The sequence below is a fragment of the Xenopus tropicalis genome, chromosome 2 (genome assembly GCF_000004195.4).
Source record: "Xenopus tropicalis strain Nigerian chromosome 2, UCB_Xtro_10.0, whole genome shotgun sequence".
In the NCBI taxonomy this organism is placed as follows: Eukaryota; Metazoa; Chordata; class Amphibia; order Anura; family Pipidae; genus Xenopus; species Xenopus tropicalis.
The window spans coordinates 67,689,637-67,716,863 of NC_030678.2; the positions used below are offsets into that span (position 1 = coordinate 67,689,637).

At 40.1% G+C, this 27,227-nt stretch overlaps 1 protein-coding gene across 22 annotated transcripts in view; it reads left to right on the forward strand.

Annotated features, from left to right (window-relative positions):
- Positions 1-27,227, forward strand: part of plekha6 (pleckstrin homology domain containing A6) — a 312,036-nt gene that overhangs the window by 16,937 nt on the left and 267,872 nt on the right. For all 22 annotated transcript variants that reach the window (XM_018091023.2, XM_012955768.3, XM_012955648.3 and 19 more), the window contains 2 exon segments: positions 25,950-26,054; positions 26,764-26,836. In XM_018091023.2, coding sequence (XP_017946512.1) covers positions 25,950-26,054; positions 26,764-26,836 — 178 coding nt within the window.

The following is a 27,227-nucleotide window of genomic DNA, read 5'->3' on the forward strand; positions in this document are numbered from 1 at the left end:
ATTTAACTGCTTCCATTCTCACACGTTTAATGTCAAGGTCCCCAAACTTTACATAGTTTGTCACTGGGTGACTATGTTTCAGGTTTAGAAAAGACTTTTCAAGGTGAGAAAAAGTGGGCAGAGCCACCGACAACCAATTAGCCAATGGCACCGTTAGGACATGCCCACCCTTAATTTCAAACATGGACAGAGAACTAATAGGATCTATAGGGAGCTCCAGTAAAGGGGCCATTTTTCCAGATAGGATTAACTTTTAGCACAAAGTTAAACCAGCACCATATATTATTCATAATGCCTACAAAATTATGTTTTTTGAATGTTTTTTCCCCATTTATCCAATATGTCTCCTTTAAAATAGCCAGTCAGATGTAACCTATTAAATTTTTTGGGTTTAAATTTAAAATACTGCCATTCGCATACTATTTATGCCCAAAACTTTGCAGATTTAGTAACTGGTTGATAATAATTCAAGGTTTGAAAAAAAGCGGGTGGAGCCAGCAACAGCTAATTAGATTTATCTCATTGATATTAATTGATATTAATTAATTGATATTAAACTGCTGCCAATCTTACATATTTAACGCCAGTACCCCCAAACTTTTCATAGTTGGCCATTAGGGGACTATGTTTAAAGGTTAGAAAAAGTAGGTGGAGCCTCCGCCCGCCAATCAGATTTCACCAATTAAATTTCATTGGTTTATATTTAAACTGCTGCCTTTTTAACTGCATTAATGACAGGGTCCCCGCACTGGTGGACTGCAGGTTAGTAAAAGTGGGCAGAGCCACAGCAGTTTTCATTCAGTGACTTAACATGTTTTTCAAACCAACATGAAGTTTGCCCTTAAACTTCCCTTTCTAGTTTAGTAATTAAACTATACCATAAAAATCATGACAGAATCCCTTTAATTAAGTTTTGTTATTTAGCTTTGTGTTCAGCCATTCTCCAGCAGCTACCTAGTTGCAGTTCCAGTTTACCTTAGCAACCAGGCAGTGGTTAAAATGAGAGACTTAAATAGAAAAAGGACAAGACCTCAAAAGATAGTGTTCTCTTTTTTATTTATTTATTTTTTTTCAATTTGCATTATGAACATAAATAAAAACATAATGACATAGTTTACATCAATAGAATGCAGGCAGATTATGACATTTTATATATGCAAATAATAATACAATTAATATAGCGTGTGTGTATATTTATACAGAGAGAGAGACACAGACACAGAAAAAATATTGCCACAACTAGTTGTCAGAACCATCGGGTTCAGATTTAGGCATAGCATAATTCAGTACTTAAAACAGTGATCCACAACCAGCGGCTTTTGAGCAATATGTTGCACACTAACCTTTTGGCTGTTGCTCGCAGTGTCCTCAAAGCTGGTGTTTATTTTTGAATTTCTTGTTTAGAGGCAAGTTTGGTTGCATAAAAAACAGGTGTACTGCCAAATAGATACACTTGTAGCCTGCCAGTTCTCATAGGGTTTACCAAATAGCCAATCACAGCTCTTATTTTGCATCCCTGGAACTTTTTTCATGCTTTTGTTGCTCCACGCCACTTTTTCCATTTGAATGTGGCTCGCCCCCCTCTCTTAGGAATGTTCAGGTCTTCTCAACTCAGGTTACCAAACACATCCTCAGTCTAACCAATGGAGAGATGGCATTGCTGGTTTCCATAGAAATTCTGCAATAGCTGTGCACTCTGCTGGAGAAAAATATTTTTTTCTCATAACCGCCTCTCCTGAGCTCAGCTTAATTAAGCATTACAGTGCTCAATCAAAGCAGGGCTTTTTATCAAAGTAAGTTCTGCCTGTGTAAGCCTGCATTCTTCATTGCATGTTCTGTTGCAGATGTAAATATCACTGATGATGTCAAATGGAAAATGGCTACCTGGTGAAAGTTGCTATTTGTTTTAGGAAATTGTGATGGGGCTGGTGAACAGAGGGGATATATGCAATACAAATTATGCAGTTTGGGTGGGGAAGATGTACCCAACTTGGTACATGGTAGGAAAATGTTGGTTTTACATGTCCTTTGAACAAGAAGAACAAATGAACAGTTACACTATCAACCTAATCCAGCTCTTTTACTGTAGCCCAAATAAAATACCTATTATATGAATCAAAAAGTCACTCTTATTTGCGATGAATCCTAGGGTCATAATCTTAGGTCTTTCATTTCAAATTGCAAAGGATTTTGTCACATGCCCTCCTTGTCGTATTCAGTGTTAACTATCTAATATCAAGAGGGAGATTAAGAATGTGGACAATCCATCTAAAATATGTATGTATTTACTGGAGGGGTTAAAAAAAAAGTTCACCCCAGAAAGCCATTTGTTGAAAGTACACATTATCTTGAATCCAATATGGGTAACTATGTGTTACTTCTTATTAGTGATGCACTGAATCCAGGATTCAGTTGGGAATTTGACCAAGATTTGACCTTTTTCGGAAGGATTTGGGTTCAGCCGAATCCACGCACTTGGCTGAACTGAATCAGAATCCTTAAACCACGTGACTTTTTCTCACGTAATTCCGGAAGCTGAAAATGTAACCCTTCCATAACCTAATTTGCATATGCAAATTCGGTATTCGCCAGAATCTTTTACGAAGGATTCAGAGTTTGGCCAAATCCCAAAAAAAATGGATTTGATGCATCCCCTACCTCTTATTATTAGCAAAGCTTTCCTAAATATAGAGGTGTTGATTTGACATTTGTAAATAAAAACTGCCTCTGCAGCATCTTATCTCCCTCATATCTTAAGGTACCAACATAAAACACCCTGAATATTAAAGCTAGCGGTATACTGAACAGTTTGATGCTCGATGTACACTGGTATACTGAAGTATATGCCATGTACATATTGTGCATATTAATTTTTATTACAGTATGGAGACCATAAAAAACATATTTTTGGAAAGTACACATTATTAGGAATCCAAAATGATTAAATATGTCTTTCTACTCCAAATTAGTAAGCTGCAAAGTTTTCCTAAATTAATTAACAATAGTGCAGAAATAAAAATACAATAAAATAAGTAAAAAATGCAAATTGGTAATAAAATAATACAATTCAGCGGTGTGATTAGCAGTCAACACTACAAACTACGCTGCCTGTGTGTGCCATACTGTGCCTGCCCTATGCTGCCTGTGTGTGTTATACTCTGCCTGCCCTGTGCTGCCTGTGTGTGCCATACTCTACCTGCCCTATGCTGCCTGTGGGAGGTGAACCTGGCAGGGATTTGTTCTGGATGATGGTTAGCATCTGGAAATAGTCATTATATGGTCCCTAAGGTGTGTAATTATATAATTATATTGCCTTAAACGCTCTTATGAAAACATAGGTGTGGTTTGAAGTTGGTGTGGTTTACAAGAGGGAGTGGTCAAAAGTGGCTTCCATTATCGGCCCTCCACCACTTAGGCCAGAAAAAATCCCTTGGAACCACAAAACTTGGAAAGCACTGGCCATGGAAGCTTCATTTAGTGATTCTTGGAAATCTTTTTTCTGTGTTGGACTATTGCTACTACTGTAGAGGACTGGATTGCAAGTTGTGTGTTAATTCACTAGTCAGAAGTTTTTATAAGTTTTTAAAAAAAACCAAAAACAATCTTTGGCTGTTGAATTACCCCACCCCTCTTCCTTCCTTCCTTTTTCCATGGCTGCAGTACGTGGAAAGATTACTCCTCCTCAGATTTCTGAAGGGCAGGGAAGTAGCTTGCAGGGTTGTTTCTGCAAAATGTCTTTTTTTTTTTTTATTGAAAACGGTACATATTTTTAATATATATATATATATATATATATATATATATATATATATATATATTAAAATAATATACAGTATAATGAATATATCTTTTATTTTTGCATTTAGCACCTTTTAAAGAACAAGTAAACCTTTAAAAATTTCTCAAATGAAAATATGCCCCAGAATATCATACCTCCCCCTTCTGCATTCAGTGTGACTTGTTCTCCATCACTGAAGCACAAATCTGCAGTGCAGATTTTCAGTCAGCTACAGGCTCTTTGCCAGGGATGAGTTGCACTTTAATGATGGCGATTCAGCTGCTTTGGGGCAGAGAATCGCTTGAGAATTGAGGAGATTCTGAAGAAGATCTGGTTAGATGAGGTAGTGGGCATTGTAAGAGAAAATGAAGCTGGAGACGGGGTTGGAGGTATTGGATTTGGAGGGCCAGTGGAAATAGAAAAGGAGGAGGGTTGTTGGTTTGTTAAAGGACATGTAAACCCCACACACAAAAATTTAATCAGTGAACAGCCTCTTTGAAATCTTTCAATACTTGCTACACTGGTTGTCCAGAGGTTAATAGTAAGGCTGCAACATCTCCTTTATCACTTTTCCTTCACAGATTTCCATCTCCTCCTGTAACTCACTCGGCCCCTCCCTTGGGAATTTGCTTTGATTTCTGGCTTGCCAGACATGCTCAGATTACTAAACACGCCCTCCAGTCTAGCAGCCAGTGAAGAGATGGCATTGCTGGTTCCCATAGAAACTCAGCTCTAGCTGTCTGCTTCAATTTTTTTCTCCTGAGCTCAGCTTTACATTACAGTGCTCAAACAAAGCAGAACTTTTATCAAAGACAGTTCTGCCTGTCTGAGCCTGTATTCTTGATGAATTGTATGCTGAATAAGGGTCTGTGTGCGCATGCTGTTTGCAGATTTAAATGTATCTGATTATGTATCAGAGGAAATATGGCCACCGGGTGAAAGCTGCTATTTGCTTTAGGAAAATGTGATGTTGTTGGCAAATAGAGGGGATATTTGCAGTAAAAATAATGCCATTTGGGTGGGGGAGACTTGCCCAACATTGTAGACAAATGCAGCGGCTATTGCTAAGTTTCAGTAATCAAAATAAATACCAATACAATTACATTAAATGAGGCATCAGTGGGGTATATGTTTTTAAATATTTATTTCAAAGATAAACAGTAAATTAGCTCTGTAAGTGGAGAAGAGGGTCAACAAAAACAATGTGGTATCAATAATGATACCTTAAGAGTACTACCCCCTTAGCTCAATCAGCAACCCAGCTAAAACACAAAATCATTCAAAACTATATATAGATTATATAAAATATAAAGTGCAATGTCTAGTGCAGATTGGGACAGGTGAGAGCGGTAGATGAAGATGAATTTGGGAGCGGGCCAGGGCACTGGAGGGTATGGTTGCGGGTGGCCTAATTTGCACACAAAAGACAGAGGGTGCTAGCCTGGAGGGACTCATGGCACCCGACTCGAGTATAAGCCGAGGGTGACTTTTTCAGCACATTTTGGGTGCTGAAAAACTAGGCTTATACTCGAGCATATACAGTATATCTTAGTTGGGATCAAATACAAGAGAAAAAGGAAATTATTTATAAAAATGTGAATTATTTGCTTATAAGGGAGTTAAAGGCAGGTGGCGTTCCCCTAATTTGGAACTTTCTGGATAACAGGTTTCCGGATAATCGATCCCGTGCCTTTATAAAAGAAATGTGATGATGGAAAATGAGGGAGCTGAATCCTTATGAATCCTTTATCATCTTATCAACGATAAGCAATTTTTTGTTGGAGCATGCTATAGATCCCCTAATGTAGAGGAAGAGGCTAATATTCTGTTGCAAATAGAAAAGGCTGCTAGTTTGGGGCAAGTAATGATAATGGGGGATTTAAATTAGCAAGATATTGACTGGAGTAACAGGACTAGGACAGTTAATGGGAACAAATTTATAAGCTTGTTGCATGACAATTTAATGTCACAGGTTGTTGAGGAGCCAAACAGAAATCATGCTATACTGGATCTAGTGATCTCTAATGACCCAGAACGTATAGCAAACTATTTTAACCCCTGAGTAATAGTGACCATAATGTTATTTAATGTCTGGTGCAAAAAGCAAATATACACTGGGACAAAAAAGACTCTGAATTTCATAAAAGCAAATTTTAGCTCCTTAAAGGAAAACTAAAGCTTAACTAAAGACGTAGGCTGTAAATGTTGTAAATTATGTTTTGTGCTTCTGTACCAGCCCAAGGCAGGTTTAGGGACCAACTCACAATATACTGCATATATATGATATAAAGGTTACAATATAAGGCTGATTAGTAATCACACAGATGATTACTGCATGGCAGCTCTTAAACCAGTGCTAGTAGCATCAGCCTATTAGGATCAGCTTATATGACAAACATCATTTTCTCAGTCGGCCCTACCTGTCAGTGCAGGATGACTGGGGATAAGCTAATCCTCTCTGGAGGCAGGACAAACTGAAAAAACTTTCTCCCATCTCTCTCTCCGTCATAGCTCCACCTCTTCCTCCAGTTTTTTCAGTTTGTCCTACCTTGGAGGCAGCATTCTTCTCTCTCTCTATACATATTATTTTTTTCCCTTCGATTTTTCAGGTTTAATTTTTATTTCATTTATCTTATGGTGGAATTCGGCACACATCTTCAACTGATTTGGATCCATTACAGTAGGTAGAGCCCCCTTGTGTGTGCTCCCACTGCTTACTCTGGGACAGAACCCCCGTGGTGATCCCTGCTTGCCTTGGTCTTAGCAACCTGTAATGGCAAACAATAGTAGAGCCCCATATTGTGTGTGCTCCTTATGTTATGGCAGAAATGTGTGCGCTCCCTGGTTTTACTCAGGTTGAACCCCTCAGCCCGCAACGCGCCTAACAGAACGATAGCAGGCACAGGTGACGTCACCACAAACACTTCGCTATGGCGCGTCCCCTTTTTTTAAACATACCTCCCAGGCTTCTAACGGCGTCACGCGCCTACGTAATCATTGCGCGTCCGGCTGGCGCGCCTCTGTCAGACGCATACAGCAGTGCACGAGCATCAGACAAAGCGTGCCCCTTACAATTTTAGGCACGACCTCCACAAGTGTTTGAGCGCATCAGAGCTGCGTGCTTTACACATGCTGCACGACCACAACGCAACCTGTTACTGTCCACATCGCCAGAAACCTATATACGGATCACAAAGGCAGCCTAGTTACACAGCCAACAACTGTGGCTGCAGTTACACTGTTGCTAGGAGAACGACTTTACACTCTCCATACACACTACCCTGGATTACAGGTACTCTTTCCCAAAATGTCTGCACCAGATGATGAGTTATTATCATTAATTGAGGAGATAGACCTCCCAGACAGACCACGTAAAATTAAAACTAAAGTAAAAAAGCATGTTAAACCCACTTGTAAACCCAGGGACCATTCTCCCTCACCACATAGGGAAGGTATATCTGAACCTACGCAAATAACTACTACAGCACTTATTCATGCCACTCAGGACAATCAGTCACAAATACAGAATTCATCTACAGATACAAATGAGGCAACACCATCTGCAATACAAAATCCTTTAGCAACATCAGACTTTTCTCAGCTCATGTCATGGATTCAATCCACAGTTCAGTCATCTGTCAGTCTTACCATTCTTCTGAAGAATTGAGTATCATAGACTCAGACGAGGAGTTCTCATCTGAAAGTCAATCTAGCGAATCAGATGACCCATCTAAACAACCTGAAGAGGTAAAGAACATCCTTAGGGATATCTTTTCCACCTTGGAAATTAAAGAAGAACAAATAGCCATATCCAAAGCAGATAAAGTTCTGGGCAACACTTCCAAAAAAGCTAGAACATTCCCAGTTTGCAAATCAATTGCTAGACACGTTGAGTCAGAATGGCAACAACCAGATAAGAAATCCAACATTCCGCACAAATTTTTCAATATGTACCCTATACCTGATGAATGCAAACATTGGGACAAAATCCCAAAAGTAGACCCACCCATTGTTAGGTTGGCAAGAAACACTACCCTACCTGCTGAAGACACAGGTTATCTGAAAGATCCCATGGATAAAAAAATAGACTCTGCTCTAAAAAGAGAGTTTCAAAATACTACATCCATCTTAAGACCAGCGGCCGCATCTGCCACGGTGGCCAGAACGGCCAAATACTGGTGTCAAGAACTACAAAGACACCCCCCTACCAACCCAACACAGTTTTCAGAGGAATTAGAGAAAATTAAGTCTGCACTAGCATTCCTAGGTGAGGCAGCCACGGACACAGCCAAACTGTCTGCCAGAGCTTCAGTGGCATCTGTCACTGCTCGCAGGGCCCTATGGTTACGCCAGTGGTCGGGAGATACAGCTTCCAAATACAGAAGAACAGGAACAGCACCTCTTGTCTTTGTAGATTAAAATGCCTTTATTGCAAAGTTTTTGAGGCAAGCAACAACAACAGCAGCAACGTTTCAGGTCACATAAGACCTTTTATCAAGCTTGATAAAAGGTCTTATGTGACCTGAAACGTTGCTGCTGTTGTTGTTTGCCCCAAAAACTTTGCAATAAAGGCATTTTAATCTACAAAGACAAGAGGTGCTGTTCCTGTTCTTCTGTACCAGGATATGCTGATGGAAAGTGGCCATTGGGGAACCTGCACTACTTCTAACTAATCACAAGGCTTGGTGCTGACTACTACTCTCCAGATACAGCTTCCAAACACAAGCTGACATCCCTTAAGTTCAGTGGATCACAACTCTTTGGCCCAGAAATAAAGCAGATAATTTCTGAGGTCACGGGCGGTAAAGGTGGATTTCTACCACACGGAAAGCGACCCAGGAAGGAATTCCACAGACGCAATTACCACCACCGTCAGTGGCCCACCAACAATCAACAACAAAGAGGCTCTGGAGCTCTACCGCAACCTCAGCCCAATCGGAGATTCAAATCCGCCTGGCAAAACCAATCCAAAATGCCACGCAAAAATACTCCTGCTAAAGGGCAGGACTCCTGACCCTTGCAATCACAATCTCTCCCAGTCACCAATAGAAGGCTTCACAACCTTTCCCAATCACAAGTAGGAGGAAGATTACACAATTTTGTGCAAACATGGCAAAAATCAATTACAGATTCTTGGGTGCTAAATATTTTAGATCACGGTTACAGCATCCCCTTCATTCAAAAACCTCTAGAACACAGGTTTGTCACATCCTCCATTCCTTCAGACACGACAAAACAGCAAGCATTATACCACATCATCCAAGACCTACTAAACAACAAAGTGATAGCCCCAGTTCCTCAGGAATTTCGATTCCACGGGTTTTACTCAAACCTCTTCCTTGTAGCAAAAAAAGACGGAGGCTTTCGTCCAGTTCTCAACTTACACCCACTAAACAAATATGTAAGATACGAATGCTTCAAGATGGAATCCCTTCCATCAATCATAAAAAGTCTAAAACCAGATGTCTTCATGACCAAAATAGACATCAAATACGCATATTTACACATTCCCATAAACTACTTTCACCAGAGATTCCTCTGGTTTGCACTGGGACAGCTGCATTTTCAACTTCAGGCCCTTCCATTTGGACTAACGTCAGCTCCGAGGTTCTGGGGCCCTTGTTAGCAGTTCTTCGAGTACAAGGCATTCATGTTACAGCGTACCTCGACGACCTCATAGTCACAGCAGAATCAGAAGAGGAAGCAGATTCCCACACCAAAAAGTGCCTGACAACACTACAGCAAAACGGTTGGATAATCAACCACAAAATAAGCCTTCTCAATCCAACACAATCAATAGAATTCCTGGGCATGGAGATCAACACAGTGGAAAGAAAAGTATTTCTTCCACTCACCAAGGCTATAACACTTAAACAGGCAGCCCTCAGCATGCTACCACAAAACCAGGCTTCAGCCCACGACATACTCAGACTACTGGGTCTAATGGCAGCCAGCATTGAAGCAGTACCATTCGCAAAATCTCATCTTCGACCACTCCAATGGCAATTTTTAAGGTTTTGGGACAAGAACCATCAAGACCTTTCACAAAACATCAACCTCTCTTGGTGGATACACCTACCCAATTTCACGAAAGGCAACAGCTGGGACTGTCCGGTTCAGGAGATTGTCACAACAGACGCCAGTCTAGTGGGATGGGGAGCAACCTGGCCACCCCAGGTATGCCAAGGAAAGTGGTCACATTACATCAATGTACTAGAACTGAGGGCAGTCTACTATTCACTCCTTCATTGGCAAAGCTACATGAAGGGAAAGCACGTAAGAATTCAGTCCGACAACAGCACCACCGTGGCCTACTTGAATCGTCAAGGGGGGACAAGGAGCGCAACTGCACTCCAAGAAGTATCCCGTATCATGACATAGGCAGAAAATCATCAGGTTCTCTTATCGGCAGTGTTCATCCCGGGTATTCAGAACTTGGAAGCGGACTATTTGAGTGGCACCACACTGGACCCAGGAGAATGGAGACTCAAGCCAGAAATATTCCAAAAGATTGTAAACAAATGGGGTCTCCCGTGCCTCAACGTCACGGCATCTCGATTCAACTCCCAACTCCCGAGATTCCTAGCAAAGGTTCAGGACCCCAGAGCAGAGGGAGTGGACGCACTCACCAGCCCATGGCACTGCCGACTAGCATATGCATTTCCTCCCATACCACTCATTCCACGACTACTAAATCAGGAGAGAGAGAATTCCTACGATACTCATTGCCCCATGGTGGCCACGCAGAGCGTGGTTTGCAGAATTGATAAAAATGTCAGCAGAACAACCATGGACCCTTCCCCTATCGGCCGATCTCCTTTCACAAGGTCCAGCGCAAGCACTAAATGTGCACAAATTGAATTTAACGGCTTGGATGTTGAGACCAGATTATGGGAAAGGGAAGGGTTCTTGGAATGAGTAATCCAAACTTTATTAGCGGCTAGAAAACAATCCACAACTACAACTTATCACAGAGTATGGCGAAGATTTGTAACTTGGAGCCAAAACCACAACATACCTTGGCAATCCTGTGCGTCTACTCACATACTAGATTTTCTTCAGGATGGGGTAGACAAAGGACTAAGTACATCAGCAAGTTCAGACCTCAGCTCTTGCGGCTCTCTTCCATAAACAATGGGCCAACCTACCAGAGGTTAAATTATTCTTTCAGGCTCTTCTCAAAATTCACCCTCCAATAAGAGACCCTATACCCCCATGAGACCTGAATTTAGTCCTCCGGGCTCTTCAAAGGGCCCCCTTTGAACCTATGGCATCGGTGGATATCAAGTTTCTATCTATCAAAGTAGCCTTCCTTCTCGCTATATGTTCAGCTAGACGAGTTTCAGATATGGCAGCATTGTCACACCTACAACCTTGGACAATATTCCATCAGGACAAGGTTGTCCTCCGCACAATTCCATCACACCTTCCAAAAGTCACATCAAACTTCCATCTCAACCAAGAGATAGTACTTCCGTCATTCTGTCCTAAACCAAGCAATGCTAAAGAACAGCAACTACATACTCTGGATGCTGTTAGGGCTTTAAAATTCTATCTACACAGAACAGCTGATTTCAGACGATCGGTTGCCCTATTTGTATTGTTCGGAAACAATAAACAAGGTTTACAGGCCTCGAAAAGATCTTTAGCCAGATGGATAGTGGCAACCATACAGGAAGCCTATAGCTCTATGGGTAAAAAAACTCCATTGGTAGTAAAAGCACACTCCAGCAGGAAGATTAGTACTTCATGGGCCTTTCACAATTCGGCATCCATAGACGCGGTATGCAAGGCGGCTACTTGGAACTCCTTACACACATTCTCAAAATTCTATAGACTAGACATTAGGGCCTCCTCAGAGGCGGCCTTTGGCAGGAAGGTGCTACAAGCAGCAGTAGCACATAGCTAGCTCCTGCTTATTAGCCCAGTTCAGTTTTTTCTCCATCAGTTAACAGTTATGACCCCCCCCTTGTTTTTTCTGGACGGCTTTGGGACATCCCCAGTCATCCTGCACTGACAGGTAGGGCCAACTGAGAAAAGGAGATTTTCTTACCCGAAAAATCTTTTTCTCGTAGGCCCGTACTGTCAGTGCCAAAATTTTTGCTGCTTGTCACATTAGGGCAGTAGAATAGGTAGTTAGGTCTTCTATCTCCACCGGCAGGCTCTGGTTCCAAAACTGGAGGAAGAGGTTGAGCTATGCTGGAGAAAGAGATGGGAGAAAGTTTTTTCAGTTTGTCCTGCCTCCAGAGAGGATTAGCTTATCCCCAGTCGTCCTGCACTGACAGTACGGGCCTACGAGAAAAAGATTTTTCGGGTAAGAAAATCTCCTTTTCTTTGCTTGATAATTTGCGACAACCTCTAAACTTAGCTTCTCAACAGCTGAGTGTCACAGACACATCTAAAAGAAGTGTCCAGTGTGGTCACCCCCCATAACAACATTAAAGGACTGGATTATTGCTACTATAGAGATGTTGAACCTTTAGGCTGGTTCAATAAGTTCATTATATAAAATATGTCACGTCTAGCCATTTTTAGGCTTTATTTCTCCTTTAAGGGCAGTTCTTCAGAGCAAAGATTGGGGTGTTATGTTTTCTGCTAAAAAACAGAACTGGTTGTCATGTAAAATATTCCATTTTTAATTTATATTAAATTACTACAGGTATAGAACCCCTTATCCAGAATGCTCGGGACCAAGGGTATTTCCGGATAAGGGGTCTTTCCATAATTTGGATCTCCATACCTTGTCTACTAAAAAATCAAGGGACCAAGGGACCAAGGGACCAAAGTGCCATGGGACGTAGAATCTACGTCCAATGGCACTGTCGGGTTTACAAGCACTGCGCTCGCTTCTAAAGCAGCGCAGCGCTTGTAAACCCCTCAGATCCCCCTAGGCAACGAGCAGAGGAAGACATACTCACCGATCCGGTCCCCCAGCGCCGGCGATCGGGTCCTCCAGCCAATGACAGCAGTGGGCACGCGTTGATGACGTGTCCACTGCTGTCCCTTTAAATAGCGCCGCCTACTGTCGGCTCCCTCACTCCTGCTGCGCACATCGGACCGGATGGAGCTCCCCTGCTGCCTTCCTGCTGGATTTATCGTCCCTGATCGCCTCTGATCGCCTGCCTGCCTTGGGTAAGCTGAACTACAACTCTCTACCACTGTTTATTTTGCTTATTTCTATCTCAACTGTCTAAAAATTTTTTTTTTTTTTTTTCAATTTTTTCTTCTATCTTTGTCATTATTACACTTTTGTACACATACACACTTATTTACAACTTTCCCAAGCACACACAGACACTTACACACACACTTACACTTTTTTTTTTTTTTTTCCTTTCTTTCTTTTCTTTTCTTTCTTTCTTTGCTTTCTTTGGCAGTCTTTTTTTTTACTAAAACTTTATTTCTGATCTTGCTCTATAATTATCTGATTTATTTGGTTGCATTTTAGTGTTTTTTGGCATTTTCATAATTGATTTCTGTTTTTGAATTATTCTATTGCACTATAACTTTTGTATTGCTATTGGGTGCTGAATTTGCAGTGACGTTGGTGGATCCAGGGCTCTGACCACCGATTTCATTGCAATTATTGTTCTTCTGTTGGTTTAGGTGGTTTTATTGGATTTTACTGATTTTATGGTGTTTTATCTTTGCATTGTTCTTTGTGTGTTTAGTGCCCCCAAAAAGGTTGCTTTTGCAGTGACATTGGTGGATCCAGGGCTCTTACCGATTTCATTGCAACTATTGTTCTTTGATTGCTTTTAGTGGTTTTATTCCATTTTAACTTCATTTGATTTCAGTTGTTCTAGAAAGGTCCAGAGGTGCTAAGATTGTTCTGGTAGTTTCTATTGCCAAGGGTTAGGCTGATGCCACACACGGCGTAGGGCTGATTTTTTCAGCAAGTGGAAAAACGCTTGCCGAAAATTCAGCCCTACGCTTGCTACTTGTGCCTGCACCCGAATGAATGGGATACGCTCGGGTGCAGGCACGTGTAGCCGATATACGCATGAAAACACGAGACTTTGCATTCTCACGCGTTTTCATGCGTATATCGGCTACATGTGCCTGCACCCGAGCGTATTCCATTCATTCGGGTGCAGGCAAAAAAAAAGGGGTGCATAGAGTGCAGCCCCAATATTATGCATTTTCAGGTTTGGTGGCCATGTACTTATGCGCAACCAGACATAGGTATCGTTTTATTCAGGGGAACTTGCAGATTGATGGTTAGTAAGTTTTTGGTAGTTGCCATGGAGATTTTGGGGAGAAATCTAGGTTTTTTTATCTGGTTTTTCCTTGATTTCTGACCAAAATCTAGGGTTGTATCTGGTTTTTCCTTGATTTCTGACCAAAGCGCTGACTTCTGCAAGGGACTGCGGCCACAATTTTCCATGTAGAAAGAGAAGAATGGTGTCTCTGAATAGCTGAAGGTGTGCACTTTTCGGTTTACGTTATTAAGGGAGAAAAAAAACTCCAAATCTACATGGCCCTGTGTGAAAAAGTGATTGCCCCCCTTGTTAAAAAATAACTTAACTGTGGTTTATCACACCTGAGTTCAATTTCTGTAGTCACCCCCTGGCCTGATTACTGCCACACCTGTTTCAATCAAGAAATCACTTAAATAGGAGCTACCTGACACAGAGAAGTAGACCAAAAGCACCTCAAAAGCTAGACATCATGCCAAGATCCAAAGAAATTCAGGAACAAATGAGAACAAAAGTAATTGAGATCTATCAGTCTGGTAAAGGTTATAAAGCCATTTCTAAAGCTTTGGGACTCCAGCGAACCACAGTGAGAGCCATTATCCACAAATGGCAAAAACATGGAACAGTGGTGAACCTTCCCAGGAGTGGCCGGCCGACCAAAATTAACCCAAGAGCGCAGAGACAACTCATCCGAGAGGCCACAAAAGACCCCAGGACAACATCTAAAGAACTGCAGGCCTCACTTGCCTCAATTAAGGTCAGTGTTCACGACTCCACCATAAGAAAGAGACTGGGCAAAAAGGCGCAAACCACTTTTAAGCAAAAAGAACATTAAGGCTCGTCTCAATTTTGCTAAAAAACATCTCAATGATTGCCAAGACTTTTGGGGAAATACCTTGTGGACCGACGAGACAAAAGTTGAACTTTTTGGAAGGTGCGTGTCCCGTTACATCTGGCGTAAAAGTAACACAGCATTTCAGAAAAAGAACATCATACCAACAGTAAAATATGGTGGTGGTAGTGTGATGGTATGGGGTTGTTTTGCTGCTTCAGGACCTGGAAGGCTTGCTGTGATAGATGGAACCATGAATTCTACTGTCTACCAAAAAATCCTGAAGGAGAATGTCCGGCCATCTGTTCGTCAACTCAAGCTGAAGCGATCTTGGGTGCTGCAGCAGGACAATGACCCAAAACACACCAGCAAATCCACCTCTGAATGGCTGAAGAAAAACAAAATGAAGACTTTGGAGTGGCCTAGTCAAAGTCCTGACCTGAATCCTATTGAGATGTTGTGGCATGACCTTAAAAAGGCGGTTCATGCTAGAAAACCCTCAAATAAAGCTGAATTACAACAATTCTGCAAAGATGAGTGGGCCAAAATTCCTCCAGAGCGCTGTAAAAGACTTGTTGCAAGTTATCGCAAACGCTTGATTGCAGTTATTGCTGCTAAGGGTGGCCCAACCAGTTATTAGGTTCAGGGGGCAATTACTTTTTCACACAGGGCCATGTAGGTTTGGATTTTTTTTTCTCCCTAAATAATAAAAACCCTCATTTAAAAACTGCATTTTGTGTTTACTTGTGTTATCTTTGACTAATAGTTAAATGTGTTTGATGATCAGAAACATTTTGTGTGACAAACATGCAAAAGAATAAGAAATCAGGAAGGGGGCAAATAGTTTTTCACACCACTGTAGGCTTCTAAATGTCTAAAAATGCAAAAAAAAAATCAAATTTTCCATAATATAATCACACATACTAGAACAAAAATTATTTTATGCACGAATATACAACTGATTTGGAAAGTCCCAACAGAAAATTGTACATTTTTGGAAAGAACAGATTCTGGGGAATACAGAATAGGCACAACTGTCTGTCTACTCCAAACTATCAAGTCGCAATGCTTTCCTAAATTTATTGGTTTTTATCAAAATTTGTGATTTTTTTTAAAAATCGCTTCAAAGCTTCCAGTCTATAGTATCTTATCTCCTACAGGTCATAAAGTAACCAAATAAAACACCCTAAATATGAATGCCAGGGGTCCACTGAACAGTTTGATGCCCAATATGTATAGGTTTACCTAAGTATGTGGCATATAGGTGCCCCAATGTGAACATACCCCCATATGTACTGTCATTTCTGTAATTTCAGCTCCTGCAAAATCAACACATTTACATCATTATATGTGGGATAAAGCTACAAAAAAGTACGCTCACCCCAGAAAGTCATATATTTTTGGAAAGTACACATTCCCCCGAATCTAAAATGGGTACCTGTGTCTTTCTACTCCAATGTACCAAGCCACACAGCTTTTCTAAAGTTAGCAATTTTGATGACATTTCCAAAAATCCCCTCAAAGCTTCCACTTGGCAGCATCTTATCTCCTACACAGCATTAGGTACCAAGATAAAACACCCTAAATTTTAACGCCAGGGATCCACTGAACAGTTTGATGCCCAATATGTATAGGTTTACCTACAGTGGAGGAAATAATTATTTGACCCCTCACTGATTTTGTAAGTTTGTCCAATGACAAAGAAATGAAAAGTCTCAGAACAGTATCATTTCAATGGTAGGTTTATTTTAACAGTGGCAGATAGCACATCAAAAGGAAAATCGAAAAAATAACTTTAAATAAAAGATAGCAACTGATTTGCATTTCATTGAGTGAAATAAGTTTTTGAACCCTCTAACAAAAAAAGACTTAATACTTAGTGGAAAAACCCTTGTTTGCAAGCACAGAGGTCAAACGTTTCTTGTAATTGATGACCAAGTTTGCGCACATTTTAGGAGGAATGTTGGTCCACTCCTCTTTGCAGATCATCTCTAAATCCCTAAGGTTTCGAGGCTGTCTCTGTGCAACTCTGAGCTTGAGCTCCCTCCATAGGTTTTCTATTGGATTAAGGTCCGGAGACTGACTAGGCCACTCCATGACCTTAATGTGCTTCTTCTTGAGCCACTCCTTTGTTGACTTTGCTGTATGTTTTGGGTCATTGTCGTGCTGGAACACCCATCCACGACCCATTTTCAGTTTCCTGGCAGAGGGAAGGAGGTTGTCGTTCAGGATTTCACGATACATGGCTCCGTCCATTTTCCCGTTAATGCGAATAAGTTGTCCTGTGCCCTTAGCAGAAAAACACCCCCAAAGCAAAATGTTTCCACCCCCATGCTTGACGGTGGGGACGGTGTTTTGGGGGTCATAGGCAGCATTTTTCTTCCTCCAAACACAGCGAGTTGAGTTAATGCCAAAGAGCTCTATTTTGGTCTCATCAGACCACAGCACCTTCTCCCAGTCACTCACAGAATCATTCAGGTGTTCATTGGCAAACTTCAGACGGGCCTGCACATGTGCCTTCTTGAGCAGGGGGACCTTGCGAGCCCTGCAGGATTTTAATCCATTGCGGTGTAATGTGTTTCCAATGGTTTTCTTGGTGACTGTGGTCCCTGCTAATTTGAGGTCATTAACTAACTCCTCCCGTGTAGTTCTAGGATGCTTTTTCACCTTTCTCAGAATCATTGACACCCCACGAGGTGAGATCTTACGTGGAGCCCCAGAGCGAGGTCGATTGATGGTCATTTTGTGCTCCTTCCATTTTCGAACAATCGCACCAACAGTTGTCACCTTCTCTCCCAGCTTCTTGCTAATGGTTTTGTAGCCCATTCCAGCCTTGTGCAGGTCTACAATTTTGTCACTGACATCCTTGGACAGCTCTTTGGTCTTTCCCATGTTGGAGAGTTTGGAGTCTGCTTGATTGATTGATTCTGTGGACAGGTGTCTTTTATACAGGTGACTAGTTAAGACAGGTGTCCTTAATGAGGTTGACTAATTGAGTAGAAGTGTCTAACCACTCTGTGGGAGCCAGAACTCTTAATGGTTGGTAGGGGTTCAAAAACTTATTTCACTCAATGAAATGCAAATCAGTTGCTATCTTTTATTTAAAGTTATTTTTTCGATTTTCCTTTTGATGTGCTATCTGCCACTGTTAAAATAAACCTACTATTGAAATGATACTGTTCTGAGACTTTTCATTTCTTTGTCATTGGACAAACTTACAAAATCAGTGAGGGGTCAAATAATTATTTCCTCCACTGTAAGTATGTGGCATGTAGGGGCCCCAATGGGAACATACCCCCATATGATCTATAATTTCAGCTTCTGCAAAATCAACACATTTACATCCTTTATGTGGGATAACGCTACAAAAAAAGTACGCTCACCCCAGAAAGCCATATATTTTTGGAAAGTACACATCCCCCCGAATCTATAATGGGTAAGCATTTCTTCTTGCTTCAAAGTACCAAGCTGTAAAGCTTTCCTAAGTTTGCAGATTTATATGACATTTCGAAAATCGCATAAAAATGTTGCAATTTGCCGCATTTATCTCTCACAATTTCTTGATAAAGATCAGATAAAGACAAATCACCCCAAATAGGAACACCTATGGTCTACTGAACAGTTTGATGCCCAATATGCATAGATTTACCAAAGTCTGCGGTATGTACTGAACCCAAAATGAAAATAGCGCATGAGGATTTCTCGCCTGCCAACTCAGCTTTTGCACACAGAGCCCCCTGTCAGTGTATTATGTGCCGAAACTTCCCCTAACTATACAGAGACCCCCACAAAACCATATATTTTTGGAAAGTACACATTCTGACAAATCCAACAAGTGTAAAGAGTCCTTTCTACACCAAAGTACCAATCTGCAAAGCTTTCCTAAAGTTATTGGTTTTTATGGCATTTCAGAAAATCGCTTAGAAATGTTGCAATTTGCCACATTTATCTCACACAATTTCTTGCGTACAAAGGCAAGTCACCCCAAATTGGAACAACAGAGGCCTACTGAACAGTTTGATGCCCAATATGCATAGATATACCAAAGTCTGCGGTATGTACTGACCCCAAAACAAAAATAGCGCATATGGATTTCTCGCCTGCCAACTCAGCTTTTGCACACAGAGACCCCTGTCAGCGTATTATGTGCAGTAACCCCCTAACTATACACAGACCCCCACAAAACCATATATTTTTGGAAAGTACACATTCTGATGAATTCAAAATAGGTAAAGTTATTTTTGTACACCAAAGTTACACCTGGCAAAGCTACGCTAAAAACAGATTAGGAACACTTATACATGGATAAAATGCGATAAAACCACAAAAATTGTGCAAATCAGTGAAACAACAAAATAAGTCACACGACAGCGTAATTGGTGGTCAGAATATCTGATCCAATAGTCACGCTGTCAAAATAAACAGTTTTTAGGTAAAAGAAACTAAAAACAAAGTGGTAAAATGAAAAAAAAAAAGTGTGTATATGAGTGTAAATAAGTGTATAAAAGTGTGAAAAATGTGTGCTGTAAGTGTGTGTAAATGTATGTAAGTGTGTATAAATGTATGTAAATGTGTGTGTAAATTAAAAAAAAAAAAAAAAAAAAGAACTCCTTACCTGTCGTGAAGACCCGATCGCTTCCTCTTCAGTGGGCCGGCGCTCCGATGCGATCGCGTCTGCTGCTTCCTGGAGGGTCCTGCGAGCCAGCCCCCCTGGCACATTGCCCAGGGGGGCTTTCATGTATAGAAGCTGCCGCCGCTGCAGAGAGCAGCGCTTAAATGCCAACGACGTATGGGCAGCTATCTCCATGCTTTGTGCCTGATTCTGAGCTTTCAGAAGAAGCCAGCGCTACACATTAGAACTGCTTCCAGGCGGAGTCCCAAGTTGGACTTGGATTTCTTACTAACGAATGCTGTTATCATGCACGAATGCTGTTAGCAATGCAGGTGTCAGGAAGCTACTATCTTGCTACCATCCAACTTGCAGTTCAGAAGTAAGGGTGAAGACACATAGAGCTACTTAGTTGCAGCTATTTGTCATGGCTACAAAATGCCAGAAAATACTCTGCCATAGACAATACTGAGAAATGCCTCTGCTAAAACACATGTAGAGACAATTATCAGTAAAAGACCTGTAGCTGTGTCTTCAAAAGCAGTGATCCCCAACCTGTGGCTCGGGGGTAACATGTTGCTCACCAACCCCTTGGATGTTGCTTTCAGTGCCCCCAAACCAGGTAGTTATTTTTGAATTCCTGACTTGTTGGCAAGTTTTAGTTGAACCAAAATGAGATTTACTACCAAGTAAAGTGTCCAGTAAGCTGAGATTGTGCATAGAGGCTAACCTAATAGCCAATCTTAGCCTTTATTTTGCACCTCCATGAACTTTTATGATGCTTGTGTTGCTCTCCAAGTCTTTTTACATTTGACTGTGGCTCACGAGTAAGAAAGGTTGGAGACCCCTGCCCTAAAGTGTGACCGAAGTTTATTAGAGCACAAATCACCTTACTGTGGCACCCTGGGAAATTAAGAATATAGCTAGCCCCAGGTAAAATTTCAAAGTTAAATATAAAAAAAATCTTTGTGCTTTTAAAAAATAGATTTCAATGCAGAATTCTGCTGGAGAAGCTCTATTAACTGATGTGTTTTGAAATAAACATGTTTCCAATGACAGTTTTTACCTTTCCTTCTCCTTTAAAAGAATAAGTTTAGCTTTATCAGAAAAGTCTGTGTAAATACAACCATAAGCCATAAAATAGAGTCTTCTATAAAAAAAAAAAGGATTTCTTGTCTCCTTTTTTGTGAACATGTTCTTCGGTATCAAACTTCCTCTCTCTTAGGGCTCCTTCAGGTTTGGGGCAGGAGTCTGCTCAGTTCTCCCTCTCCCCCTCCCTTCTCCTGCGTACATAAGAACTCAGCCCCCCTCCCTTAGGAATGTGTGATCTGAGCTTCCAAAGGCTATAACTGCAGCAGGAAGCTACCAAGACCAAGCTAAAATGACAGCTGCTTTCAGAGGGGAGCTTCTAGGGCTATTTACTCAGGTATAGTAAAGCTTTCTGCTGAATAAATTTAGTGTTCTCGGTGGCACTAATGTGTCTCCTTTAAGGACCAGCCTATTTATTCAGCAATAAAGAAGATAATAGGGAAAAAAAGTAAGGCATTTAAAAAGTACAAGGCAGGGGTGTCAGAAGCTGTGTTTAAAGAGGAAGCTTCAAAATGTGTTAAAGACCCCCACACAACAAAGAAACCCCTAATATATATCCCATTGCTGTAATCTGTTCCTTCAAAAAGTATGAATAAATACCATTTTTATATGCTAAATTACAGCTGCAAAACAGTTCTTCTCTTTCTGTATTATTTAAAAATTCTGGCAGGGAAAGAAGGGACTAAAACATTTATGTTACAAATTGTAACAACTCCACAGACACAGAAACTACATTGCACTGTGATGCTCTTTTCCTTATTGACATAATGTGTGCAGGGGATTGTGGTGTTTGGAGGATGCTGCCTGAGGATATTTTTAATTGACGTATATTGCAAAGCTGCTTGAAATTATGTTTACTTCAAAAAGCTCAAGTTGTGTTTGGGTGGAGTTCCACTTTAATGAATATAATTACTACAACTGTGATTAAAACACCAATCAAGAAGGCAAAATAGAAAATGAAGAGAGCATTGCAGCAGAGGCTAAGACTAACCCCAAAAAGCTTTTTCAGTATATTAAAAAGATGCGGGTTGAGAATGTGACTCCATTAAATAAAGGTTCATGAGAAATTAAGGTTAACAAGGCACTGAGGCCAGATGGGACACACCCTTGGGTACTGACAGTTTGGTTCAGTTTTAGCCAGGCCTCTATTTACTATTGTTGTAGTGCATGTATAAGTATATATAGGAATGGGACCCGTTATCCAGAATGCTTGGGACCTGGGGTATTTGGATAAGGGGTCTTTCCATAATTCCGAACTCCTATTAAAAAAATATTTTAACAGTAATTAAACCCAATAGGATTGTTTCCGCTCCAATAAGGATTAATTATACCTTAGTTGGGATCAAGTACAAGGTACTGTTTTATTATTACAGAGAAAAACGAAATTATTTTAAAAAATGTGAATTATTTGATTAAAATGGAGTCTATGGGAGATGGCCTTTCCGTAATTCGGAACTTTCTGGATAATGGGTTTCCAGATAAGGGGACCGATACCTGTTTTTATAAAATGTATTTAATATTTTAATATTGCAAATGTGAAGGTAAATGGAGACAACCATTCTTTTTCAGAGATGAAGCACTTTATTCACATTTTAAGGCCCAGAGCTTTCAGAATGTGCTCACAGGTTATGAGATATAGCCAGTAAAGGACCCTGTCCTTCCTTCAAATCTTTACACACATTCTTGCTCTGTGCGTGTGTGTATTTCTTTGTGTTTGTGTAATTCCTATATTTAAAAAGGGTTTACAATCACAGCCTGGCAATTATAGGCCAATAAGTATGACATCTGTGGTGGGCAAGTTATTTGAAAGCTTGTGGAGAATGATGTGGCATAATGTGCAGTAATCAACATGGAAAAGAAGCAGAATATGGAGCAGGAAGATGTGGGTTCCCTTAGAGCTGGGCGGTATGACCAAAAATTTATATCACAGTATTTTTCAAAATTATATCGGTGTCACGGTATTTGACGAGAACAAAAAAGCTTCTGTTCAGTTCAACAATATTAAAAACACTTTCCTGTTCACAAAAAAGTAGATGCACTAATAAAAACAGAATGGAAAACAATAGACGTCAGCTGTTTAAACACCATGGAACCTTGACGTTGCTCCGGTGGCTAATTTAGAGAATCCCACTATAATTCCTCTAAACAACAGGGTGTCTTTAAGAGACCCCATGGACAGAAAAGCCATTTAAAGAACATAGTTTCCTTTACCACCACCTATGGCTAGATGAAACCTAGGCAGCAACTACAGATAATAACTTTTATATGTACGTTCGTCTTTCCAAGATTCTCTGTAATTCATCCACGGATACCTTATAACTCCTAGCAAAAAATTATAGCTCTGGCTATTGAAGCCAAGCAAGTGCTTTGGATGAAGAGATTAAATGCCGACCCGGGATTGAAAAAGAATCTTGTCATGATACCCTTTACAGGGACCTCCTCCTCTTTGGCCCTAAGTTAGATTCTTTCATCAATAAGATTTGAGAAGGAAAGAGCACCTTTCTTCCACAGCACAAACACCATGAACCAACAACTCATAATCTAAACAGCCCTTCTGGTTCAAAGTCTATTTTCACCCAGGAATGTCTTCTACATAAAAGTTTCACATTGTTTCCTATTACATTTCCATGCAAGGGGACCTGAGCTTCCATAGCCACCATTGCCAGGTGGATTAAAAGCCTCATCACCCTTACCTACCAGACCAAGGGTCTCCCATTCCCCTTCATGGCTTCATTTTATACCACCTGAGAGAACTCCCTAGTGCTGCCTGGACTCACTTTCATGCCATACCACTCCTCTGTTTCATGTCTTTGGCTCTCACTTCCTCTTTTTTTTTTTTTTTAATTTACTTTATTTTTTTTCCCACCTCTTATTTTTCTTTTGGACTAACCCTTCTATGCTTCTAACCTGTGCTGCATTGGGACAAACCAAGAAAATGGGATATCTTGACTTCACTTGATAAATCCTTTTCTCAGAGACCTGTTGCGGCACCACTGGATGGAGTCCCATTTGTCTTTTCACTCTCTTTCTTCTGTGCTGGTACAAACCGTTGGATGAAAGGTTAATGTTGGAAAGAGGGGAAGCCTACTGAGTTGAGATTATTAGGTTTTGATGTAAATAGTAAATAGGGAAATTTATCATTTTTATAAAAAAGATTTCTCTTCCACTTGGGGGTCAATGATCATTTGAGTTCTATTGGGCTTGCAGGTATATGAATGGTTAGTAGCAAATGTATTAACTAAATAGGTTATATAATGCGGGGCTCTCTTAAGGGGCCCATCTGATGTCTAATCAAATGTAAGTATGTTTTTAATTCAAACTGCCTTAGATTTATCAAAATTCATTCTTAAACCTGCAAAAGCAGCAGATCTATTACAGTTTTTAAGAATGATAGGGATAATTTATTTATTAAAAATAGTACATCATCTGCTGATGCTGAATGTCTTCATTTTGAGTCTTTTATACAGGTATAGGACCTGTTATCCAGAATGCTCAGGACCAAGGGTATTCCGGATAAGGGGTCTTTCCGTAATTTGGATCTTCATACTTAAGTCTACTAAGAAATCAATAAAACATTAATTAAACCCAATAGGATTATTTTACATCCAGTAAGGATTAATTATATCTTAGTTGGGATCAAATACAAAGCACGGTGTTAATTTTACAGAGAAAAAGGAAATGAATTTTAAAAATCTGAATTATTTGATTAAAATGGGGTCTATGGGAGACAGGCTTTCCATAATTTGGAGCTTTCTGGATATTGGGTTTCCGGATAAGGGATCCCATACCTGTAGTTTGGATTGTTCAAATGATGTCAAAGCCAGGAGCCCAATGCATTGGGACAAACCAAGATAATATTTTAAAAAGAAGGCAATAAGGGACAAGCTCTCTCTAGTGTCCTTATTCATTGAACATCTTTCCAAGTTTAGATAATTTAATGCAAGGAAGACTTTGAAACATAAAGAGTTGATGGGCAAAGTTTTGTTATTTCAACAGATCTTTTTTTGCATCAAGATTTAATGTTTTTACCTCTCTAGGTTGCTTAAGATATACAGAATTTAATTATATAAGCCATGGTTGCCAAACAGAAATTTCTTACGAGTATCAAAAGGATGCTAGTCCTGTACCATTATCTAATATGTTCTGTTTCTAACTGGGTCTACGGAGATTTGTTTTATTTTCAAGCCTTAGGGCAGCTGTCCCACATTAATCTCTCTGAAAAGCCTTTCCACTGGTAATAAAGGAAATTGCGGTGTAAAGGCCTTATTGAAATGGGCAGTCGCGTAAATATCAGCTGACCACTAGTGAAAAGCAGCAAAATTAATTCCCGGTGATGCTGGGGTATGTGGCAAGAGCAGCGTCAGTGACCCATTAAAGAATCACAGATCTTCAGTGTTAATTTGTCAGCAGTAGGTGCAGTATGTTAGTAATTCCATGCTCTTTGGAACCAGTTATTTGCAGACAAAAGTCTGAATGATAACACAGAACTCCTGGAGTCACCTTTTGTTAATTAACGGGGGTTTGTAATAGAATGCTCCACGGAGAGATTAGTCACCCGCAATAAATCTCTGCAACTAATTGCCGTTCCACTGGCAACTAAGTTGCTAACTAAGTTGCTAACTAAGCGTTGCTTCGTTTTCATGCAGGAGGAAACTTTGCACGACTTCGGAAAAATTAAGCCACACGTATGCCTTTACACCGGGGTTTCACTTAGTTGGCGGTGGAAAGGCATTTTAAGTTGCCCATGGTAGCAGAAATTTATTGTGGGCGACTAATCTCTCCATGAGGCATTAAACTAAGGCATAATACAAGAAAAGGTACAGCTGGTTTAGTTATTACTAGATAGTTAGAAAGGATATGAGAACATTCTGCTCTGCAGTAAGAGAGGGCAGGAAAGGTGAACTCTCATATTGTCAGTAGTGAATGTCATATAAACCTCACCTCATCTACTATCCAGAATGCTCAAGAACTGGGGTTGTCCGGATAAGGGATCTTTCTGTAATTTAAGTCTGCTAAAAAATAAACATTAAATTAAAATTAAATAAACCCAATAGGGATTGCGTTGCCTCCAATAAGGATTAATTATATCTTAGTTGGGATCAAGTACAAGGTACTGTTTTATTATTACAGAGAAAAAGGAAATAGTTTAAAAATAATTAATTATTTGTTTATAAAAGAGTCTATGGGAGACAGCCTTTCCATAATTTTGAGCTTTCTGGATAATGGGTTTCTGGATAATGGATTCCATACCTGGTTGTTCATTTTATGCACATAGTAAGTTCTAGAAAAATAGCTCTAAATAAAAAAGTGGGTTTTGTAAATTATTATTCTTTTATTAATGAATAATTCCCAGTAAACACCAGATAAGGATCAGAGACACAAAGTATTGTTTCCCTCAGAATATATTTTGGGGCTAATGCAGAGTATTTTTGGTTTCTAAAGCCTTCACGTCTTTCAAAGAAAGGGATAGCATTTGGTAAACGTTCCAATTCAATGAAGAGGAATCCAAATGCTGAGGTAATGAAGACTGGCTGGCTCTACAAGCAGGTGAGTACAAAGCATATAGGTATTCTGTCTTGGACATACTAATAAAATTAAGCTCTTCATCTGGTATGAAAACAAACATTTGCAGATATTTAAAACAAAAACAGGGCTGAGAATTTTAAGATGTAAGTATTATTCGTACTGAATATGGACTCAGATTAGCTTTAGCATGTTTGAGAGATTTAATCCATACCTCATTTGGCTTAGCAAAATATGCAAAAAAGTGTTTGGTGGTCTCTTTTTGTTTCCTTGTTTATTATTATTAACAAGAAATGTATTAAGTGCCAACCTGTTAGGAAGATCCAGTTTGTTTAGTTGGCAGAATTGTTGGCACTTATACACATCTGAGCTTTATGACTTATGATGCATATAATGTTTTGGTGTAATGAAGGTAAAGTTTCAAAAAATATTGCTTTCTGTGAAGCAAATTTAATGTGAAATAGTCATCCTGAAAAGAATTTGTAGTTGTGTTAAGTATATGAATAAAATTGAATATGTTTAGAATTTAAATAGAATAACTGTCTATATGAAATTTGCATTTGTATGTTTATATGTTATATATGCCTTTGTCTTTCATTTTTCCACCCCCCCATATATGTCTTGTCAAAGATCCATTTGTTTTTACGAGTCCTCTTTCTATGTATCTCTTTATATTTTAATTAACATCCACTTAACTTTTATGAAACTATTATATTTTCACATGTCCCTGCAGGCTAGCTCTGGTGTAAAGCAGTGGAATAAACGCTGGTTTGTCCTTGTTGATCGTTGCCTCTTCTATTACAAAGGTATGTATATTCTTCAAGAAGTTTGGTGTCTGCAATAACTGTGTTTAAGGGAAACTCCACTCATAACTAACTTAAAGGAGAATGCAAGTCAAATTTTAAAAAGCATACTGCCCAATAGTCCTCCTATTGTTTAGTAAAAACGCCACACTTTTGGCTATCCTAATCAAATATTTACTCAGTCACACTTACTTCACGTTTTCTAGAACAGGCAGCCATCTCTAAAAAGGTATTCTCCCTTCCTTTCCCTCCTTGCTTCATACTGCACATGTGTTTCATTCCCTCCCCCCCTCCCCTCTGGCAGATCCGCTTCTGATTGACTGGTGGGCATGTGTAGCTCAGAACAGGAGACAGGATCAAGTTTACTCATATGCTTAGAGAATAGGAAGGCTGT